General features: G+C 42.6%; 1 protein-coding gene across 1 annotated transcript in view; it reads left to right on the plus strand.

The window, feature by feature from the left end:
- The window catches only part of cwf19l1 (CWF19 like cell cycle control factor 1), a 32,473-nt gene that overhangs the window by 6,155 nt on the left and 2,322 nt on the right, over positions 1 to 23,996 (plus strand). The window contains exons 3-10 of the mRNA XM_061983566.1: positions 2,379 to 2,463; positions 2,536 to 2,637; positions 14,283 to 14,497; positions 14,570 to 14,685; positions 14,750 to 14,834; positions 23,473 to 23,628; positions 23,692 to 23,821; positions 23,887 to 23,966. Of these exons, the coding sequence (XP_061839550.1) occupies positions 2,379 to 2,463; positions 2,536 to 2,637; positions 14,283 to 14,497; positions 14,570 to 14,685; positions 14,750 to 14,834; positions 23,473 to 23,628; positions 23,692 to 23,821; positions 23,887 to 23,966 (969 nt within the window). The remainder of the gene's footprint in view (positions 1 to 2,378; positions 2,464 to 2,535; positions 2,638 to 14,282; positions 14,498 to 14,569; positions 14,686 to 14,749; positions 14,835 to 23,472; positions 23,629 to 23,691; positions 23,822 to 23,886; positions 23,967 to 23,996) is intronic.

Raw genomic sequence — 23,996 nt, forward strand, 5'->3', positions numbered from 1 at the left:
GGTGTAACTTGTACATTATATTTATTCATTGCACACAGACTGATGCATTCAAATGTTTATTTCATTTAATTTTGATGATTTGAAGTGGCAACAAATGAAAATCCAAAATTCCGTGTGTCACAAAATTAGAATATTACTTAAGGCTAATACAAAAAAGGGATTTTTAGAAATGTTGGCCAACTGAAAAGTATGAAAATGAAAAATATGAGCATGTACAATACTCAATACTTGGTTGGAGCTCCTTTTGCCTCAATTACTGCGTTAATGCGGCGTGGCATGGAGTCGATGAGTTTCTGGCACTGCTCAGGTGTTATGAGAGCCCAGGTTGCTCTGATAGTGGCCTTCAACTCTTCTGCGTTTTTGGGTCTGGCATTCTGCATCTTCCTTTTCACAATACCCCACAGATTTTCTATGGGGCTAAGGTCAGGGGAGTTGGCGGGCCAATTTAGAACAGAAATACCATGGTCCGTAAACCAGGCACGGGTAGTTTTTGCGCTGTGTGCAGGCGCCAAGTCCTGTTGGAACTTGAAATCTCCATCTCCATAGAGCAGGTCAGCAGCAGGAAGCATGAAGTGCTCTAAAACTTGCTGGTAGACGGCTGCGTTGACCCTGGATCTCAGGAAACAGAGTGGACCGACACCAGCAGATGACATGGCACCCCAAACCATCACCCAACCATGCAAATTTTGCATTTCCTTTGGAAATCGAGGTCCCAGAGTCTGGAGGAAGACAGGAGAGGCACAGGAGCCACGTTGCCTGAAGTCTAGTGTAAAGTTTCCACCATCAGTGATGGTTTGGGGTGCCATGTCATCTGCTGGTGTCGGTCCACTCTGTTTCCTGAGATCCAGGGTCAACGCAGCCGTCTACCAGCAAGTTTTAGAGCACTTCATACTAAAATTAAAATAACATTTTGAAACATAGTTTATCTTCAATTTCGACTCTTTAAAATTCAAAATTCAACCGACAAAAAGAAGAGAAAAACTAGCTAATTTGAATCTTTTTTAAAAAATTAAAAAAAGAATTTATGGAACATCATTAGTCATTTTTCCTGATTAAGATACATTTTAGAATTTTGATGACATGTTTTAAATTGGTTAAAATCCAATCTGCACTTTGTTAGAATATTTAACAAATTGGACCAAGCTATATTTCTAACAAAGACAAATCAGTATTTCTTCTAGATTTTCCAGAACAACAATTTTAAAAGAAATTCAAAATACTTTGAAATAAGATTTAAATTTGATTCTACAGATTTTCTAGATTTGCCAGAATAATTTTTTTGAATTTTAATCATAGTAAGTTTGAAGAAATATTTCACAAATATTCTTCGTCGAAAAACCAGAAGCTAAAATATTTATTATTCTTTACAATAAAAACAAAAAAAATGTACTTGAACATTGATTTAAATTGTCAAGAAAGAAGAGGAAGAAATTTAAAAGGTAAAAAGGTATATTTGTTTAAAAATCCTAAAATCATTTTTAAGGTTGTATTTTTTCTCTAAAATTGTATTTCTAAAAGTAATAAGTAAAAAATAAATGAATTTATTTAAACAAGTGAAGACCCATCCATCCATCCATTTTCTACCACTTATTCCAAGTGAAGACCAAGTCTTTAAAATATTTTCTTGGATTTTCAAATTCTATTTGAGTTTTGTCTCTTTTAAAATTAAAAATGTCGAGCAAAGCGAGACCAGCTTGCTGGTAAATAAATAACATTTAAAAAATAGAGGCAGCTCACTGGTAAGTGCTGCTCTTTGAGCTATTTTTAGAACAGGCCAGCGGGCGACTGATCTGGTCCTTACGGGCTACCTGGTGACCGCGGGCACCGCGTTGGTGACCCCTGCCCTAGTATATACAATAATATAAACCAAGTCATTGTATTTCATTTAGGATTATTTCATATCTTCATTTAAATAAAAATATATTTATCTTTTTTAGATACAGTCAATAAATAATGTGAACATGTATCATAACATGGAAATCTAAGAGAACGTGTTGTGGATGATTGTGGACTGGGAATTGTTTTAATTTTATTTTTTTTACACATTTTTATAAAAAAAAAAAAAAAAAAAAAGTTTTTCCGACGTATTACATTTTAGACGATTTCTCTTCTTAGTTATTATTTCTCCGGCTGTAGAAAAGAGCCGCTCACAGGGCACAGAGGAGGCGTCAGTGCGACACAGTTGGCGTATCGGTCACGTGACCAAAACAGCTCATGATCGGTCACGTGACTTTCTAAAAGCGGTACGCGCCCCGACACAGGGTTTTGCTCTATGAGCTCGACGCATGCGCCGATGCATCGGTGTTGCCGGACCCATCACTAGGTACAACACATCACTGCTCCAAGAAAGCAAGTTGACCTTTAAACTTTCCCCAAAGCTGCTGCTGTGTGTGGGAGAATTCTTCGGGTCGACACCAGAAGCGGAGGAAGAGTGGCAGCAGTACAAAATTGGAGCAAAGAAAGGTGCAAACAACACTTGAGCTTTAAAAAAAAAAAAAAAAAAAAGGCATAATTGACACTCTGGCGCTTCCCCAGCTCCCATCCACACGTACATCCTGGGCGCAGGAAGCCAGGAAACGGTTAAGAAGTTCCCCAGCGCAGACGGCTGTGAGCTGGCTGACAACATCACATATTTGGGTAAGAAACCCGGTTACGCCTTTCACGTTTTGCACATGTAAAATATCACATTAAGAGGAACTGCCCTTTTTTTTTGGAGTTTTGCATATCGTTTAGTCATTTTGAGAGACATGACGATGGATGTTTTTATTATTTCTTGCATTCTAAATATTAAATAAATGCGATCAAAAGTCAGCTGGCGCTCTATTTTGCCTGAAAAACATCTTAACACCTCCACTGAGGTTTTATACACCGTATTTTTCGGACTATAAGTCGCTCCGGAGTATACGTCGCACCAGCCAAAAATGCACAGTAAAGAAGGAAAAAAACATACAAACCCCGTTTCCATATGAGTTGAGAAATTGTGTTAGATGTAAATATAAACGGAATACAATGATTTGCAAATCCTTTTCAACCCATATTCAATTGAATGCACTACAAAGACAACATATTTGATGTTCAAACTCATACATTTTATTTATTTTTTGTTGTAAATAATAATTAACTTAGAATTTCATGGCTGCAACACGTGCCAAAGTAGTTGGGAAAGGGCATGTTCACCACTGTGTTACATGGCCTTTCCTTTTAACAATACTCAGTAAATGTTTGGTAACTGAGGAGACACATTTTTGAAGCTTCTCAGGTGGAATTCTTTCCCATTCTTGCTTGATGTACAGCTTAAGTTGTTCAACAGTCCGGGGGTCTCCGTTGTGCTATTTTAGGCTTCATAATGCGCCACACATTTTCAATGGGAGACAGGTCTGGACTACAGGCAGGCCAGTCTAGTACCCGCACTCTTTTACTATGAAGCCACGTTGATGTAACACGTGGTTTGGCATTGTCTTGCTGAAATAAGCAGGGGCGTCCATGGTAACGTTGCTTGGATGGCAACATACAGGTAAAAGCCAGTAAATTAGAATATTTTGAAAAACTTGATTTATTTCAGTAATTGCATTCAAAAGGTGTAACTTGTACATTATATTTATTCATTGCACACAGACTGATGCATTCAAATGTTTATTTCATTTAATTTTGATGATTTGAAGTGGCAACAAATGAAAATCCAAAATTCCGTGTGTCACAAAATTAGAATATTACTTAAGGCTAATACAAAAAAGGGATTTTTAGAAATGTTGGCCAACTGAAAAGTATGAAAATGAAAAATATGAGCATGTACAATACTCAATACTTGGTTGGAGCTCCTTTTGCCTCAATTACTGCGTTAATGCGGCGTGGCATGGAGTCGATGAGTTTCTGCCACTGCTCAGGTGTTATGAGAGCCCAGGTTGCTCTGATAGTGGCCTTCAACTCTTCTGCGTTTTTGGGTCTGGCATTCTGCATCTTCCTTTTCACAATACCCCACAGATTTTCTATGGGGCTAAGGTCAGGGGAGTTGGCGGGCCAATTTAGAACAGAAATACCATGGTCCGTAAACCAGGCACGGGTAGATTTTGCGCTGTGTGCAGGCGCCAAGTCCTGTTGGAACTTGAAATCTCCATCTCCATAGAGCAGGTCAGCAGCAGGAAGCATGAAGTGCTCTAAAACTTGCTGGTAGACGGCTGCGTTGACCCTGGATCTCAGGAAACAGAGTGGACCGACACCAGCAGATGACATGGCACCCCAAACCATCACCCAACCATGCAAATTTTGCATTTCCTTTGGAAATCGAGGTCCCAGAGTCTGGAGGAAGACAGGAGAGGCACAGGATCCACGTTGCCTGAAGTCTAGTGTAAAGTTTCCACCATCAGTGATGGTTTGGGGTGCCAGAGAAAAGGGGAGCAGAGGAGAAAAGAAAAGAAACGGCAGATCAACTGGTCTAACAGGGGGGCTATTTAAAGGCTAGAGTATACAAATGAGTTTTAAGATGGGACTTAAATGCTTCTACTGAGGTAGCATCTCTAATTGTTACCGGGAGGGCATTCCATAGTACTGGAGCCCCAATAGAAAACGCTCTATAGCCCGCAGACTTTTTTTGGGCTCTGGGAATCACTAATAAGCCAGAGTTCTTTGAACGCAGATTTCTTGCCGGGACATATGGTACAATGCAATCGACAAGATAGGACGGAGCTAGACCGTGTAGTATTTTATACGTAAGTAGTAAAACCTTAAAGTCACATCTTAAGTGCACAGGAAGCCAGTGCAGGTGAGCCAGTATAGGCGTAATATGATCAAACTTTCTTGTTCTTGTCAAAAGTCTAGCAGCCGCATTTTGTACCAACTGTAATTTTTTAATGCTAGACATAGGGAGACCCGAAAATAATACGTTACAGTAGTCGAGACGAGACGTAACGAACGCATGAATAATGATCTCAGCGTCGCTAGTGGATAAAATAGAACGAATTTTAGCGATATTACGGAGATGAAAGAAGGCCGTTTTAGTAACACTCTTAATGTGTGACTCAAAGGAGAGAGTTGGGTGGAAGATAATACCCAGATTCTTTACTGATTCGCCTTGTGTAATTGTTTGGTTGTCAAATGTTAAGGTGGTATTATTAAATAAATGTCGGTGTTTAGCAGGACCGATAATCAGCATTTCCGTTTTCTTGGCGTTGAGTTGCAAGAAGTTAGCGGACATCCATTGTTTAATTTCATTAAGACACGCCTCCAGCTGACTACAATCCGGCGTGTTGGTCAGCTTTAGGGGCATGTAGAGTTGGCTGTCATCAGCATAACAATGAAAGCTAACACCGTGTTTGCGTATGATGTTGCCTAGCGGCAGCATGTACCGTATTTTCCGCACTATAAGGCGCACCTAAAAACCACAATTTTTCTCAAAAGCTAACAGTGCGCTTTATTACGATTCATTTTCATAAAGTTTCGGTCTCGCAACTTCGGTAAACAGCCGCCATCTTTTTTCCCGGTAGAACAGGAAGCGCTTCTTCTTCTACGCAAGCAACCGCCAAGGAAAGCACCCGCCCCCATAGAACAGGAAGCGCTTCACCCGCCCCCGGAAGAAGAAGAAAAAACGCGCGGATATCACCGTACGTTTCATTTCCTGTTTACATCTGTAAAGACCACAAAATGGCTCCTACTACGCGACAAGGATCCGGTTCATAAAAAGACGCAATCTCTCCATCCGCACACGGATTACTACCGTATTTCACAGCAACTGATATTCCTGTGAACCGCACTGTGGAACGGGAGCACGTACGGTGAATATTCGCACCACAGGGAATGAGAAGTCATCCTTCACTGTGGTTCTAGCTTGCCATGCTAACTTCCACCCAGGGTGATATTCAAAAGGAAGACCTTGCCAAAAGAGACCTTTCCAGTCGGCGTCATCATAAAAGCTAACTCGAAGGGATGGATGGATGAAGAAAAGATGAGCGAGTGGTTAAGGGAAGTTTACGCGAAGAGGCCGGGTGGCTTTTTTCACACAGCTCCGAAGGCGAACACACCTTCACTAAGACGGGCAGATAGCGCCGGTCGACATACGCCAACATCTGCCAGTGGATCGTAAATGCCTGGGCAGATAGTTTCGGTCACAACTGTGGTCCGAGCTTTCCGGAAGGCAGGATTCACAGAACTGCTGCACAACAACAGCGACACTGAATCCGATGACTTCGACGAGGCGGAGCCGGCCATTTTTGGATCCCACGCTTGCGCAACTTTTCAATTCGGACACCGAAGACGAAGAATTCGAAGGATTTACGAATGAAGAATAACTTCAGAAGGTGAGCGCTATGTTTATTTTGTGTGTTGTGACATTAACGTTCGAGCAACATTATGTTGCTATTTATTGCTCTACACCATTTTGAATTTTACTATGTTTGTGATTGCACATTTGCGTACATTTTGGGACAGAGTTGTTAGAACGCTGGTTTTCAATATATTATTAAAGTTTGACTGAACTATCTGACTGTTTTTTTGACATTCACTTTAGCGCAGCGTTTTTTTGACATTCACTTTAGCGCAGCGTAGGCGCGGCTTATAGTCCGGGGCGGCTTATTGGTGGACAAAATTATGAAATATGTAATTCATAGAAGGTGCGGCTAATAATCCGGTGCGCCTTATAGTGCGGAAAATACGGTAAATACTAAAGAGTGCAGGGCCAAGAACCGAACCCTGAGGAACTCCGCACGTTACCTTAACATAGTCCGAGGTCACATTATTATGGGAGACGCATTGCATCCTGTCAGTAAGATAAGAGTTCAACCACGACAAAGCTAAGTCTGACATACCAATACGTGTTTTGATACGCTCTAATAAAATATTATGATCGACGGTATCGAAAGCAGCGCTAAGATCAAGAAGCAGCAACATAGATGACGCATCAGAATCCATCGTTAGCAGTAGATCATTAGTCATTTTTGCGAGGGCTGTCTCCGTAGAGTGATTTGCCCTGAAACCGGATTGAAAAGGTTCACAGAGATTGTTAGACACTAAGCGTTCATTTAGCTGCTGTGCGACAATTTTTTCGAGGATTTTCGAAATAAAGGGAAGGTGGGACACCGGTCGGTAGTTTACCATGAGGTCAGAATCAAGGTTAGGTCTTTTGAGCAGAGGATGAATAACCGCTTTCTTGAATGCTAGGGGAACAGTGCCAGAGGAAAGTGATAAGTTTATAATATTTAGCACTGATGGACCTAATAATACAAAAAGCTCCTTGATAAGTTTCCCAGGAAGTGGGTCAAGTAAACATGTTGTTTGTTTTATCCCACTTACACGCCGTAATAGTTCCTCTAATGTTATTTCATCAAAAAGAGAGAGACTATTGAAAAGTAGTTCGTCTGCAGAAAAAGTGTGGGCACCTATGAAGTACACCCTCATTTTGTACTGAACGCCTTATGAATAAGCTGAAACCGAAGGCAAGGAAATAAGGAATGCTCCTCAGAACAATGTGACAGGAGAGAGTAGTGGACAGCAACATGATATCAGGGCTTGGATGTGGTTGGATCGGAGTCAGACCTCATTTGTGACCTCCCTGAGATCTTTACACAAAAGAGCGTTTAGTTCATCGGGGCAATATACCTCATATCAAAGATCTTCAAAAATGGCTACACCTCAGACATCTAAAAAATGTCAGAGATTTATGCAGATGTTGACCTTCTAATTGGTACTAATGTTCCTGAAGTATTGAAGCGTGAGGAAGAGGAAGTGGTTCACGCTGTTAATGGAGGCCGGTATGTTGTAAAGACCATCTTGGGTTGGACAGTTAATGGTCCTCTCGAAGGAGATTGCCACATTAGTGAGCATTGTTCGTGGTCAGATGTAACTGTAAATTGTACTTCTGTGGCGAGACCTGATGAGCTTTGGGAGAAGCAGCTCAAAGTGGACTTCCCTGAAACTGCACAGGATGAAATAGCTGGACTCTGGAGGGAGGAAAGGCTCTTTATGGAGCGAGTCTCAGAAACATCCAAGCTATTAAACAGTCATTACAACATAGATTTGCCATTAAGACAATGCCACCTCAAGATGCCAAACCACAGAAGCGGTTTAAAAAGGAGACTGAATAAAGACCTATCCTTCTGTTCTGATTACAATAGCTATGCGGAGAAAGTTCTTGCTGACCAGCTAGACCAGGGGTGTCAAACTCAAATACAAAAAACTGAACAGAGCCGCGGGCCAAGGTTGAACAAATTAACCTTTTAATAGGGACCCAAAGAAGTTTTGCATTGAATATTGAACAAGCAAGGCTTATATAACTTTATAGTGACATGCAAAATCGAGTTTCAAATAATAATAATAATAATAATTAAAAAATATCAATGGCATATCAAATACAATTCAAATTAAAGCTGCAAGCAGCATTGGTCGGGCCCGCGTATTTGGCAGGTGCTAGTCCTAAGTGTCCCAATACTTTTGTCTACTTTTAGTCTGAAGTGTCCCAAGACTTTTGTCTAGTGTACCTACCTTGTCTGCATTGTGTGGGCATGTTGGTGCTTCCTGCTTTTGAGCAGCCATCTTAAAAAAACAGCAGCGCAGCAGCATCAGTGCAGCGGGTCTTTGAAGGGTCATAAAATCAAAACCGGAGCAGGTATTAAAAAGCTGTTCTATACTTTTATACACAAGGGTTCAATCTCTCTCCTGTGTTAGTTTGAAGCCTAAACGACAAACGCGCTCAGAGGAGATAGATTTTGAAGGAAGGTGACCGGTTTTTACAAAAATGTTGTTTTGAAGGGGGAATAGCAAACTTCCTGTTGATTTTTGCTGGGGGTTGTCAATTTATGAAATGTAGGTCTAAGTGAGACCTACATAGAGGTTTTTGTGTCATGTCTCTCCGACTTTCCCAGTGGGAGTTACAGGCAGTTTTGTCATTTTTTTCTTCCGAGGAGCAGTTTTTTCTGCGTTTTATTCAAAAATTGCTCTAGAGCGCAATTTTGAGATTTGGGGTTAGGTTTTTTTATTAGATAGCAATTTCTGCCAGTCCTGATGTGTGCGTTCAGTTTGGTGAGTTTTGAAGTATGTTAAGGGGGTCAAATTAAAGCTCAAAGAGGCAAAAGTTACTGATTTTACTAAAATTTAGTGTTGAAGGGGGAATAGCAAACTTCCTGTAGATTTTTGGCCGAGGAAATAAATAAATACAGTTTAAGTCTAAGTGAGACCTACATAGAGGTTTTTGTTTCATGTCTCTACGACATTCGTACTGGGAGTTAGAAAAAGTTTACTTTGTAGGGGGCGCTAGAGCGCAATTTTGAGTTTTGGGGTTTGGTTTTTTTTACCAAAGAGTTTTGTTTGAGTTTATTTATGTGTGCGTCAAATTTGGTGAGTTTTGAAGCATGTTAAGAGGGTCAAAGTACCGCGCAAAGCTGCGGAATAAGAAAGAATAATAATACAACCTTACAAATTCAATAGGTCCTTATGTCCCATTGCATAAGGACTCCCTTTGGGAGTCCTTATACAATGGGCCATGCGGGCCCTAATAAAAATTGAATGCCTCTTTTCTATTTGCAGCCTTCTGAGGTAAATATCAACATTAACGTTTTCCACAGGATAATAAATTTGAAAATAAAATAACAATGAATAAACCAACCATTCGGGACTTTAAACTGCTCAGTTTGCAACACACTGATCTAATCTGATGTGCCCAAGCCAGATACCTGGCATCTTTTCTTGGATGCTAGTTCATTAATGTTGGGGCTCAGGCTTTGAGCTGAGGCAACCCTCATTATCGAACGAAGGTGTTCATCAGTCATTATATCTCGTAGTCCACCCGGACCACAGTCTTGGGGGCGTGCCTTAAAGGCACTGCCTTTAACGTCCGCTTTTCATCCATTCTAACAACGTGCCAGCCCAGTCACAAGATATGTGCGGCTTCTGTACGCACGCACACGTGAATGAAGCGCTTAGTGCTGCAAGGGGTTCTGGGTATTTGTTCCGTTGTGTTAATGTTGTGTTACGGTGCGGATGTTCTGCCGAAATGTGTTTGTCATTCTTGTGACTGGGCCGGCACTCGTTGGACTGGATGAAAAGCGGACGTGACGATTTTGAGCCTATCTCAGCTACAATCGGGCGGAAGGCGGAGAAACATAGGAAACATGAAGCTTGTCCTTCTTCCATTTACGCTCTGCCTGTCTGCACTGACGCCTGGCCTCTCTTGTGACGTCATGTAACCATGGCTCACCTTTAGCCTTAGGGCGCATGGATTTAAAAGGAGCTACGGAATCAAGAACTTGACAACAACAAGTTTGAAATCTTCTGTGTTTAAAGCGAGAGAGGGCAGGGTGTCCAGGGCGGATTACAAGGCAGAGGAGAACTCTGTAGCAGTAGATGTTTTAACTATGCGCATATGGTCAGAAAAGATAGAATCACGTATTTGAATGTTAAGTATATCAATATTATGTGCCATTACAAGATCCAGCATGTGGCCCTGTTCTTGTGTGGGACCAGCAAAATTAAGAGTCCAAAATATGTAAAACTTCTGTAGAGAGCGGCTTCAGAGGACAGCAGACATGAACGTTGAGGTCTGGACAAAAATTCAGAAAGGTCGTATATAAAGTGTGTTATAATTAGGAGGACGGTAGATCACAGCACACAGTAGCAGGCTGGAGTGAGAGTTATATATATCATATATCAATGTTGTCTGTTTATCTGTGTTGGCCCTCTGATGAGGTGGCGACTTGTCCAGGGTGTACCCCGCCTTCCGCCCGTGTGCAGCTGAGATAAGCTCCAACAGCCCCCGCGATCCCGTAAGGGACAAGCGGTAAAAAATGGATGGATGGATAGATATCGATATTCAGTTGAACTATATCGAGGAATGATTTTGGGTCCTTATCGGCCAGCCCGAGTTCGGAGGATTATAGACGTGACTTGATTCGAGTGCAGAACCTCAGGAAGAAACCTAAGTGGCTTGAAGCTCAGCTCGGAGCCCACGAGCCAGCTATAAAGTCAGTACTGGATACTAGAAATAAATCGTTTGATAACATCATTGGCCAAGAGGAGATCCTGCAAATACTGTCCCAGTTTCTTGACCACTGGAAAGAACTCAAAGACTTAGCAAGACTTAGCAAGGGGTCAGAGGCTGGAGGAATCATTGGACTACCAGCAGTTTGTGGCAAACGTAGAAGAAGAATCATGGATTACTGCAAGAGTTGTAAACAAATGGACTTCATAAAGATTAAAAGGAAGACCAGCTATTTGGACAGACCAAACGCAAAAGTCTGGAGTCTTGGAGTATACATGAACATAGACTTTTTTTTCTGAGAGACTTTTGGAATTATTCAGAATATAAATTGGACTCCAGCAGTATCCGCTGTTTTTGTAATAAGTATTTCTTGCATGGTGTCTGTCTCCTACGAGTATAATGCCATCCATCCATCCATCTTCTTCCGCTTATCCGAGGTCGGGTCGCGGGGGCAGCAGCCTAAGCAGGGAAGCCCAGACTTCCCTCTCCCCAGCCACTTCGTCCAGCTTCTCCCGGGGGATCCCGAGGCGTTCCCAGGCCAGCCGGGAGACATAGTCTTCCCAACGTGTCCTGGGTCTTCCCCGTGGCCTCCTACCGGTCGGACGTGCCCTAAACACCTCCCGAGGGAGGCGATCGGGTGGCATCCTGACCAGATGCCCGAACCACCTCATCTGGCTCCTCTCGATGTGGAGGAGCAGCGGCTTTACTTTGAGCTCCCCCCGGATGACAGAGCTTCTCACCCTATCTCTAAGGGAGAGCCCTGCCACCCGGCGGAGGAAACTCATTTCGGCCGCTTGTACCCGTGATCTTGTCCTTTCGGTCATAACCCAAAGCTCATGACCATAGGTGAGGATGGGAACGTAGATCGACCGGTAAATTGAGAGCTTTGCCTTCCGGCTCAGCTCCTTCTTCACCACAACGGATCGATACAGCGTCCGCATTACTGAAGATGCCGCACCGATCCGCCTGTCGATCTCACGATCCACTCTTCTCTCACTCGTGAACAAGACTCCGAGGTACTTGAACTCCTCCACTTGGGGCAAGATCTCCTCCCCAACCCGGAGATGGCATTCCACCCTTTTCCGGGCGAGAACCATGGACTCGGACTTGGAGGTGCTGATTCTCATCCCAGTCGCTTCACACTCGGCTGCGAACCGATCCAGCGAGAGCTGAAGATCCTGGCCAGATGAAGCCATCAGGATCACATCATCTGCAAAAAGCAGAGACCTAATCCTGCAGCCACCAAACCAGATCCCCTCAACGCCTTGACTGCGCCATAAAAGTTATGAACAGAATCGGTGACAAAGGGCAGCCTTGGCGGAGTCCAACCCTCACTGGAAACGTGTCCGACTTACTGCCGGCAATGCGGACCAAGCTCTGACACTGAGCATACAGGGAGTGGACTGCCACAATCAGACAGTCCGAAACCCCATACTCTCTGAGCACTCCCCACAGGACTTCCCGAGGGACACGGTCGAATGCCTTCTCCAAGTCCACAAAGCACATGTAGACTGGTTGGGCAAACTCCCATGCACCCTCAAGGACCCTGCCGAGAGTATAGAGCTGGTCCACAGTTCCACGACCAGGACGAAAACCACACTGTTCCTCCTGAATCCGAGGTTCGACTATCCGGCGTAGCCTCCTCTCCAGTACACCTGAATAGACCTTAGCGGGAAGGCTGAGGAGTGTGATCCCACGATAGTTAGAACACACCCTCCGGTTCCCCTTCTTAAAGAGAGGAACCACCACCCCGGTCTGCCAATCCAGAGGTACCGCCCCCGATGTCCACGCGATGCTGCGAGTATAATGGTGATTGGTAATTATTAATCAGGGGCCATTAATGTAGGGACCACACTTGCAATTCCTGAGTCGTGCGTGTATGTGATTGGCCACCTTAGCACTGTACTGATTGTTTGCGGGTCGCACTGTAAGCGTGGTCTTTTTATGATGGTAAGGGCGTACACCTGCAGTGCGGTGGCATGGATAATGGTGGCAGGGTGAGCTTGGGACAGAAACTTTCTGTGGACCGTCTTCTACGTCAAAGTATTTTCCAACATTTTGGCGTATTACTAATTTCTGTCATCTTTATTAGTTAAAGTACCGTATTTTCCGCACCATAAGGCGCCCTGGGTTAAAAGCCGCGCCTTCAATGAACGGCATATTTCAAAACTTTGTCCACCTATAAGCCGCCCGGTGTTGTAAGCCGCATCTAACTGCACTAAAGGAATGTCATTAAAACAGTCAGATAGGTCAGTCAAACTTTAATAATATATTAAAAACCAGCGTTCTAACAACTCTGTTCACTCCCAAAATGTACGCAAATGTGCAATCACAAACATACGTATATCAACATGGACAGAGCTGCGTGAAAAAAGCCACCCGGCCTCTTCGCGTAAACTTAAACTTACCTTAACCACTCGCTCATCTTTTCTTCATCCATCCATCCCTTCGAGTTAGCTTTTATGATGACGCCGGCTGGAAAGGTCTCTTTTGGCAAGGTCTTCCTTTTGAATATCACCATGGGTGGAAGTTTCTGGCCATTAGCATGGCAAGCTAGAACCACAGTGAAGGATGACTTCTCATTCCCTGTGGTGCGAATATTCACCGTACGTGCTCCCGTTGTATCCACAGTGCGGTTCACAGGAATATCAGTTGCTGTGAAATAGTAATCCGTGTGCGGATGGAGAGATTGCGTCTTTTCATGAACCGGATCCCTGACGCTTAGTAGGAGCCATTTTGTGGTCTTTACAGATGTAAACACACAAAGGAAATGAAACGTACGGTATATCCGCGCGCTTTTTCTTCTTCTACGCGGGCGGGTGGTTGCTTACAGTAGAAGAAGAAGCGCTTCCTGTTCTATGGGGGCGGGTGCTTACCTTGGCGGTTGCTTGCGTAGAAGAAGAAGCGCTTCCTGTTCTACCGGGAAAAAAGATGGCGGCTGTTTACCGAAGTTGCGAGATCGAAACTTTATGAAAATGAATCGTAATATTAATCCATATATAAAGCGCACCGGGTTAAAAGCCGCACTGTCAGCTTTTGAGTAAATCTATGGTTTTTAGGTGCGGCTAATAGTGCGGAAAATACGGTAAGTGCCTGTTTCTATTTCGTATGAAACACACCACATCAGTCTAACGCGTAATCAATGTCAGCCACCCTCTTCTCAGCTTGTTGGAGGAACTTTTGGATCCATACGTCGCAATAATTAGGTTAAATTTGTTATTTTGCACAAAAAAATAATGTATTTCCCATGAATTCGTTTTACTTTTTGTAAGGAGAGACTTAATCTCAGCTCTTCTAAACACACCTCGCCGTGTGCTTGCAGGTCGCCGTGGCGTGTTCACTGGTGTGTCGGGCCTGCAGATCGCCTACGTGAGCGGTCAGGAGGCCCAGCAGGAGCCGGCGCCCGCCCACTGCTTCACGCCCAAAGACCTAACGGCCCTGGTGGCCCCGCTGACCGGCAGCTCCAAGTTCCGAGGCGTGGACATTCTGCTGACGTCTCAGTGGCCCAAGGGGGCGTGGCGCTTTGCTAACCAACCGGTAAGGATCGGAAAGCGCAGAACTTACAGAACCCGACTGAGGATGTGTCCGTATTGATGCTCCCCGTGACAGGAAGTGGACACAAAGTCTTGTGGGAGCGGCGCCATCGCCAACCTGGCGGACAAAGTGAAGCCGAGGTACCACTTTGCTGCACTAGAGGGCGCTCACTATGAGAGGCTACCTTACAGGTGAGGCGAAGCAAGAGTTGATTTAAATTGAGCTGGGGCAGCATCAGCATTTCCACCTTTCCAGGAATCACGTGGTTCTGCAGGAGAACGCTCAGCATGTCACTCGCTTCATCGCCTTGGCAACCGTCAACAACCCCGCCAAGAAGAAGGTGCAAAGATGCATTTAGTGTTATATGTAGAGATGTCCGATAATATCGGCCGATAAATGCTTTAAAATGTAATATCGGAAATTATCGGTATCGGTTTCAAAAAGTAAAATGTATGACTTTTTAAAACGCCGCTGTACGGAGTGGTACACGGACATAGGGAGAAGTACAGAGTAGTTGCGTCTCCCAGTCATACTTGCCAACACTCCCAATTTTCCCGGGAAACTCCCAAATTTCAATGCCCCTCCCGAAAATCTCCCGGGGCAACCATTCTCCTGAATTTCTCCCGATTTCCACCCAGACAACAATATTGGGGGCAGTGCCTTAAAGGCACTGCCTTTGCGTGTCGACCCAATATTATCTACGGCTTTTCACACAAGTGAATGCAAAGCATACTTGGTCAACAGCCATACAGGTCACACACTGCAAAAAGTCAGTGTTCAAAAACAAGAAAAAAAAATACAAAAATGAGGGGTAAAATGAGGGGTATTTTATTTGAACTAAGCAAAATTATCTGCCAATAGAACAAGAAAATTTGGCTTGTCAAGACTTTCCAAAACAAGTCAAATTAAAGCTGCAAGCAGCATTGGTCGGGCCCGCGTATTTGGCAGGTGCTAGTCCTAAGTGTCCCAATACTATTGTCCAGTTTTAAGCCTAAGTGTCCCAATACTTTTGTCAAGTTGTAGTCCTAAGTGTCCCAATACTTTTGGCCAGTGTAGGTGTCCCAATACTTTTGTCCAGTGGTAGTCCTAAGTGTCCCAATATTTTTGTCCAGTTGTAGTCCTAAGTGTCCCAATACTTTTGTCAAGTTGTAGTCCTAAGTGTCCCAATACTTTTGGCCAGTGTAAGTGTCCCAATATTTTTGTCCAGTGGTAGTCCTAAGTGTCCCAATACTGTTGTCCAGTTGTAGTCCTAAGTGTCCCAATACTTTTGTCTACGTTTAGTCCGAAGTGTCCCAATACTTTTGTCCAGTTCTAGTCCTAAGTGTCCCAATACTTTTGTCAAGTTGTAGTCCTAAGTGTCCCAATACTTTTGTCCAGTGTAGGTGTCCCAATACTTTTGTCCAGTGGTAGTCATAAGTGTCCCAAAACTTTTGTCCAGTTTTAGTCCTAAGTGTCCCAATACTTTTGTCAAGTTGTAGTCCTAAGTGTCCCAATACTTTTGTCCAGTGTAAGTGTCCCAATACTTTTGTCCAGTTCTAGTCCTAAGTGTCCCAATACTTTTGTCAAGTTGTAGTCCTAAGTGTCCCAATACTTTTGTCCAGTGTAGGTGTCCCAATACTTTTGTCCAGTGGTAGTCATAAGTGTCCCAATACTTTTGTCCAGTTTTAGTCCTAAGTGTCCCAATACTTTTGTCAAGTTGTAGTCCTAAGTGTCCCAATACTTTTGTCCAGTGTAAGTGTCCCAATACTTGTGTCCAGTGGTAGTCATAAGTGTCCCAATACATTTGTCAAGTTGTAGTCCCAAGTGTCCCAATACTTTTGTCCAGTTTTCGGCCTCGGTGTCCCAATACTTTTGTCCAGTGATAGTCATAAGTGTCCCAATACTTTTGTCTACTTTTAGTCTGAAGTGTCCCAAGACTTTTGTCTAGTGTACCTACCTTGTCTGCATTGTGTGGGCACGTTGGTGCTTCCTGCTTTTAAGCAGCCATCTTGAAAAAACAGCAGCGCAGCAGCATCAGCGCAGCGGTTCTTTGAAGGCTCATAAAATCAAAACCGGAGCAGTTAGAAAAATTATTTCGATAACTTTTATTTGGAAGGGTTCAATCTCTGGCTTCACGGTGGAAGAGGGGTTAGTGCATCTGCCTCACAATACGAAGGTCCTGAGTAGTCTTGGGTTCAATCCCGGGCTCGGGATCTTTCTGTGTGGAGTTTGCATGTTCTCCCCGTGACTGCGTGGGTTCCCTCCGGGTACTCCGGCTTCCTCCCACTTCCACAGACATGCACCTGGGGATAAGTTGATTGGCAACACTAAATTGGCCCTAGTGTGTGAATGTGAGTGTGAATGTTGTCTGTCTATCTGTGTTGGCCCTGCGATGAGGTGCCGACTTGTCCAGGGTGTACCCCGCCTTCCGCCCGATTGTAGCTGAGATAGGCTCCAGCGCCCCTGCGACCCCAAAGGGAATAAGCGGTAGAAAATGGATGGATGGATGGGTTCAATCTCTCTCCTGTGTTATTTTGAAGCTGATACGACAAACGCGCTCAGAGGAGATAATGTTTGAAGAGAAGTGACCGGTTTATAAAAAAAATTTGTTTTGAAGGGGAAATTGCAAACTTCCTGTTGATTTTTGCTGGGGGTTGTCAATATATGAAATGTAGGTCTAAGTGAGACCTACATAGAGGTTTTTGTTTCATGTCTCTCCGACCTTCCCAGTGGGAGTTACAGGCAGTTTTGTCATTTTTTTCTTCCGAGGAGCAGTTTTTTCTGCGTTTTAGAGTGCAATTTTGAGATTTGTGGTTAGGTTTTTTTATTAGATCGCAGTTTTTGCCAGTCCTGATGTGTGTGTTCAGTTTGGTGAGTTTTGAAGCATGTTAAAAGGGTGAAAATACAGCTCAAAGAGGCAAAAGTTACTGTTTTTAGTACTTTTTTGTCTTGAAGGGGGAATTGCCAACTTCCTGTTGATTTTTGCCCGAGAATATACTATTATGAAATCTAGGTCTAAGTCACACCTACATAAAGGTTTTTGTTTCATGTCTCTCCGACCTTCCTAGTGGGAGTTACAGGCAGTCTAGTTTTTTTTTCGTAGGGGGCGCTAGAGCGCAATTTTGAGTTTTGAGGTTTGGTTTTTTGATAAAAAGTTTTGCCGTATATTACTGATGTGTGTGTAAAATTTGGTGAGTTTTGAAGTATGTTAAGGGGGTCAAATTACAGCGCAAAGTTGCGGAAGAATAATAATAATTAAAGCTGCAAGCAGCATTGGTCGGGCCCGCGTATTTGGCAGGTGCTAGTCCTAAGTGTCCCAATACTTTTGTCTAGTTTTAGTCTGAAGTGTCCCAAGACTTTTGTCTAGTGTACCTACCTTGTCTGCATTGTGTGGGCACGTTGGTGCTTCCTGCTTTTAAGCAGCCATCTTAAAAAAACAGCAGCGCAGCAGCATCAGCGCAGCGGGTCTTTGAAGGGTCATAAAATCAAAACCGGAGCAGGTATTAAAACTCTGTTCTGTTATTTTATACACAAGGGTTTAATCTCTCTCCTGTGTTAGTTTGAAGCCGAAACGACAAACGCGCTCAGAGGAGATCGTTTTTGAAGGAAGGTGACCGGTTTTTACAAAAAATTTGTTGAAGGGGGAATAGCAAACTTCCTGTTGATTTTTGCTGGGGGTTGTCTGAGTGAGACCTACATAGAAGTTTTTGTTTCATGTCTCTCCGACTTTCCCAGGGAGAGTTACAGGCAGTTTTGTCAGTTTTTTCATCCGAGGAGCAGTTTTTTGTGCGTTTCATTAAAAAATTGCGCTAGAGCACAATTTTGAGATTTGGGGTTAGGTTTTTTTATTAGATCACAATTTTTGCCAGTCCTGATGTGTGTGTTCAGTTCGGTGAGTTTTGATGCATGTTAAGGGGGTCAAATTACAGCTCCAAGAGGCAAAAGTGACTGTTTTTAATAATTTTTTGTCTTGAAGGGGGAATTGCCAACTTCCTGTTGATTTTTGCCCGAGAATATACTATTATGAAATCTAGGTCTAAGTCACACCTACATAAAAGTTTTTGTTTCATGTCTCTCCGACCTTCCTAGTGGGAGTTACAGGCAGTCTAGTTTTTTTTCCGTAGGGGGCGCTAGAGCGCAATTTTGAGTTTTGTGGTTCGGTTTTTTTTTAAAAAGGAAATTTTCGCAGGTCCTGATGTGTGGGTCAAATATGGTGAGTTTTGAAGCATGTTAAATGGGTCAAATTACAGTTTAAAGTGGCGGCGGAAGAATAAAGAATAATAATAAAACCTTAGAAATTCAATAGGTCCTTATGTCCCATTGCATAAGGACTCCCTTTGGGAGTCCTTATACAATGGGCCATGCGGGCCCTAATAATAATAAAACCTTAGAAATTCAATAGGTCCTTATGTCCCATTGCATAAGGACTCCCTTCGGGAGTCCTTTTGCAATGGGCCATGCGGGCCCTAATTAGCTAACCTCAATGGACCCAAAAATACCTTAAAAAAAGTATATTGTCACTAATAACAAGTGCACTTTTCTTGGTAAAAAAAAAAGACCTTTTTGCTCAATATGTTGAAAAATATTCTTAAATGAAGTAAATGCTAGTGCCATTATCTTGACATAATGATATTACATTTCTTGAAACCAGCAAACTTATACTAAAAACTAATTTATTGTTGTTAATGGAAAGGCAACAAGGCAAGCGCTTGTTACTCTCGGGGTCTCCTAGCCGCTCAGGCAAATCATATTGTCGAAAAATGCATTTTTCCATGGATAACATGACAACATCGCGCCAAGTGCGTGCTCTTTCAGTCAATTAGTGCGCTTATATACAGCCCGGCCAACATTTTTTTAAATTGTAATTTTGAAGAATTTACCTGAATGTGCATGAACTATTTCTGTTCAAAATTGTTAGAAATGTCACATGTTAAAAGTTTAAATATTAACTGTCAGTTTGCTGTACTGTGCCAACTGTACTACTATATGAGTACCTATTTTCTATTGTTTCATTGAAAATAAAACAGCAAAGTCCATTTGGCTGTCATCTGTTTTAATTTGACAAAATTGTGTTAAAGTCATGATTTTTTTTTCATGCTTGAAATAAGAAATTATTATTAAAAAAAAAAGTAGTTATATACTTGTGAGTGTTGATGACACAGCTTTGCAACACTTGATATTCTAGTTTAAGCATGTTTTACTCAATATAGGTCATCAAATCTCAGCAACAAGCTGTAATATCTTACTGAGATCATTTAGGACCAAAACACTTAAAACAAGTAAAACACTCTAACATAAAATCTGCTTAGTGAGAAGAATTATCTTAGACCGAAAATAAGCAAATATCACCCTTATTTGAGATATTTAATCTTACTTAGATTTCAGTTTTTGCAGTGCACTGAGGGTGGCCGTATAAACAACTTTAACACTGTTACAAATATGCGCCACACTGTGAACCCACACCAAACAAGAATGACAAACACATTTCGGGAGAACATCCGCACCGTAACACAACATAAACACAACAGAACAAATACCCAGAACCCCTTGCAGCACTAACTCTTCCGGGACGCTACAATATACACCCCCGCCCACACACCTCAACCCTGCCCACCTCAACCTCCTCATGCTCTCTCAGGGAGAGCATGTCCCAAATTCCAAGCTGCTGTTTTGAGGCATGTTTAAAAAAAATAATGCACTTTGTGACTTCAATAATAAATATGCAGAGGTGGGTAGAGTAGCCAGAAATTGTACTCAAGTAAGAGTACTGTTACTTTAGAGATTTATTACTCAAGTAAAAGTAAGGAGTAGTCACCCAAATATTTACTTGAGTAAAAGTAAAAAGTATGTTGTGAAAAAACTACTCAAGTACTGAGTAACTGATGAGTAAGATACACACACATATCATATATATATATATATATATACACACACATATATATACCGGTATATAATAATACACACACACACACATATATATATATATATATACACACACACACATATATATATATATATATATATATATATATATATATATACATATATATATATATACATACATTGATATATACAGTATATAATTTATATTTATTTATTTTGCCGTTTTTGTTTACATGTTAAAGGTGTTTTAATGAATATACATGCATGTTTAACACATATAGATTCCTTTCTTTCATGAAGACAAGAATATAAGTTGGTGTATTACCTGATTCTGATGACTTGCATTGATTGTAATCAGACAGTAGTGATGACAAACGTCCACGTTTTCAAATGGAGGAGAAAAAAAGTTCCTCCTTTCTGTCTAATACCACATGAAAGTGGTTGGTTTTTGGCATCTTATTTGTCCAGCTTCCATATTCGTTTTTATACACTTTACAAGAAATACATTGGCGGCAAACTCCGTAGCTTGCTAGCTTGTTTGCGCTGGCTTTCGGAGACTCTTATTTTGAAAGTGCAGGCGCGATGGAGCGGCACTTTTATTGTGAAGACAGGAACTGTGCAGTCAGTCTTTAGGCTTTTGACTGGATGTACGGTTGAAATAAAAAAGGGTCTTTTATTCTTCACACTTTTGATTGATTGATTGGAACTTTTATTAGTAGATTGCACAGTACAGTACATATTCCGTACAATTGACCACTAAATGGTAACACCCGAATACGTTTTTCAACTTGTTTAAGTCAGGTCATGTGACCGCCTGGCTCTGTTTGATTGGTCCAACGTCACCAGTGACTGCATCTGATTGGTGGAACGGAGTGAACGTCACCAGTGACTGTATTTGTTGAAACGCAGGCACTATGAAGGTCTGTCTGACAGACCAAAACAAACAAAGCGTGCATTAACAGATCAATAAAAATTAGTAGCGAGTAGCGAGCTGAATGTAGATAAAAGTAGCGGAGTAAAAGTAGCGTTTCTTCTCTATAAATATACTCAAGTAAAAGTAAAAGTATGTTGCATTAAAACTACTCTTAGAAGTACAATTCATCCCAAAAGTTACTCAAGTAGATGTAACGGAGTAAATGTAGCGCGTTACTACCCACCTCTGTAAATATGGCAGTGCCTTGTTGGCATTTTTTTCCATGATTTGAGTTGATTTATTTTGGAAAACCTTGTTACATTGTTTAATGCATCCAGCGGGGCATCACAACAAAATTAGGCATAATAATGTGTTAATTCCACGACTGTATATATCGGTATCAGTAATTAAGAGTTGGACAATATCGGAATATCGGCAAAAAAGCCATTATCGGACATCTCTAGACATATGCCATGGTATAGTCTAAGTACAGGTAAAAGCCAGTAAATTAGAATATTTTGAAAAACTTGATTTATTTCAGTAATTGCATTCAAAAGGTGTAACTTGTACATTATATTTATTCATTGCACACAGAATGATGCATTCAAATGTTTATTTCATTTAATTTTGATGATTTGAAGTGGCAACAAATGAAAATCCAAAATTCCGTGTGTCACAAAATTAGAATATTACTTAAGGCTAATACAAAAAAGGGATTTTTAGAAATGTTGGCCAACTGAAAAGTATGAAAATGAAAAATATGAGCATGTACAATACTCAATACTTGGTTGGAGCTCCTTTTGCCTCAATTACTGCGTTAATGCGGCGTGGCATGGAGTCGATGAGTTTCTGGCACTGCTCAGGTGTTATGAGAGCCCAGGTTGCTCTGATAGTGGCCTTCAACTCTTCTGCGTTTTTGGGTCTGGCATTCTGCATCTTCCTTTTCACAATACCCCACAGATTTTCTATGGGGCTAAGGTCAGGGGAGTTGGCGGGCCAATTTAGAAGAGAAATACCATGGTCCGTAAACCAGGCACGGGTAGATTTTGCGCTGTGTGCAGGCGCCAAGTCCTGTTGGAACTTGAAATCTCCATCTCCATAGAGCAGGTCAGCAGCAGGAAGCATGAAGTGCTCTAAAACTTGCTGGTAGACGGCTGCGTTGACCCTGGATCTCAGGAAACAGAGTGGACCGACACCAGCAGATGACATGGCACCCCAAACCATCACCCAACCATGCAAATTTTGCATTTCCTTTGGAAATCGAGGTCCCAGAGTCTGGAGGAAGACAGGAGAGGCACAGGATCCACGTTGCCTGAAGTCTAGTGTAAAGTTTCCACCATCAGTGATGGTTTGGGGTGCCATGTCATCTGCTGGTGTCGGTCCACTCTGTTTCCTGAGATCCAGGGTCAACGCAGCCATCTACCAGCAAGTTTTAGAGCACTTCATGCTTCCTGCTGCTGACCTGCTCTATGGAGATGGAGATTTCAAGTTCCAACAGGACTTGGCGCCTGCACACAGCGCAAAATCTACCCGTGCCTGGTTTACGGACCATGGTATTTCTGTTCTAAATTGGCCCGCCAACTCCCCTGACCTTAGCCCCATAGAAAATCTGTGGGGTATTGTGAAAAGGAAGATGCAGAATGCCAGACCCAAAAACGCAGAAGAGTTGAAGGCCACTATCAGAGCAACCTGGGCTCTCATAACACCTGAGCAGTGCCAGAAACTCATCGACTCCATGCCACGCCGCATTAACGCAGTAATTGAGGCAAAAGGAGCTCCAACCAAGTATTGAGTATTGTACATGCTCATATTTTTCATTTTCATACTTTTCAGTTGGCCAACATTTCTAAATATCCCTTTTTTGTATTAGCCTTAAGTAATATTCTAATTTTGTGACACACGGAATTTTGGATTTTCATTTGTTGCCACTTCAAATCATCAAAATTAAATGAAATAAACATTTGAATGCATCAGTCTGTGTGCAATGAATAAATATAATGTACAAGTTACACCTTTTGAATGCAATTACTGAAATAAATCAAGTTTTTCAAAATATTCTAATTTACTGGCTTTTACCTGTATATATCGGTATCAGTAATTAAGAGTTGGACAATATCGGAATATCGGCAAAAAAGCCATTATCGGACATCTCTAGACATATGCCATGGTATAGTCTAAGTATGTATCTTCTTGTGCACGTTAGTACCTGTACGCCTTCAACATCCTTCCCATGAAGACCATGGACCACACGGAGCTGGTCAAACAGCCTCAGGACGTGACGGAAAACCCTTACAGGCGCGTGGCCAAGGACAAGAAGGAGAAGTTAACAAGCAGCTTGGGCGTGGCGGCGGACGAGGAGGTGCGAGCGTGATGATTGGCGTGAGTGTGCGCAGACCACCCAGCTTCCCTGATGTCTGTGCAGGAGCCCAGCACGCAGTTCTTCTTCGACCTCAGCAGCGGGCAGAGCCGCGGTGGGCGGGGCCGCGGCAGGAAGAGGCCCGACTGGGACGGAGGACGCGGCGGATCGGGACACAAACAACCTCGCAGGCACCGTAAGGCGACCTCCATTTGGTCGACCGCATCACAGCGGGTATTTGATTGAAATGTTCCTGTGTAGCTCTTCCGCCTGGAACGTGCTGGTTCTGCCTGGCCAGCCCTCAGGTGGAGAAACACCTGGTGGTCAGCATCGGAACACACGTGAGTAAAACACTTCCAGAACCTTCTCGG

The sequence above is a fragment of the Nerophis lumbriciformis genome, linkage group LG25 (assembly GCF_033978685.3).
Source record: "Nerophis lumbriciformis linkage group LG25, RoL_Nlum_v2.1, whole genome shotgun sequence".
Classification (NCBI taxonomy): Eukaryota; Metazoa; Chordata; class Actinopteri; order Syngnathiformes; family Syngnathidae; genus Nerophis; species Nerophis lumbriciformis.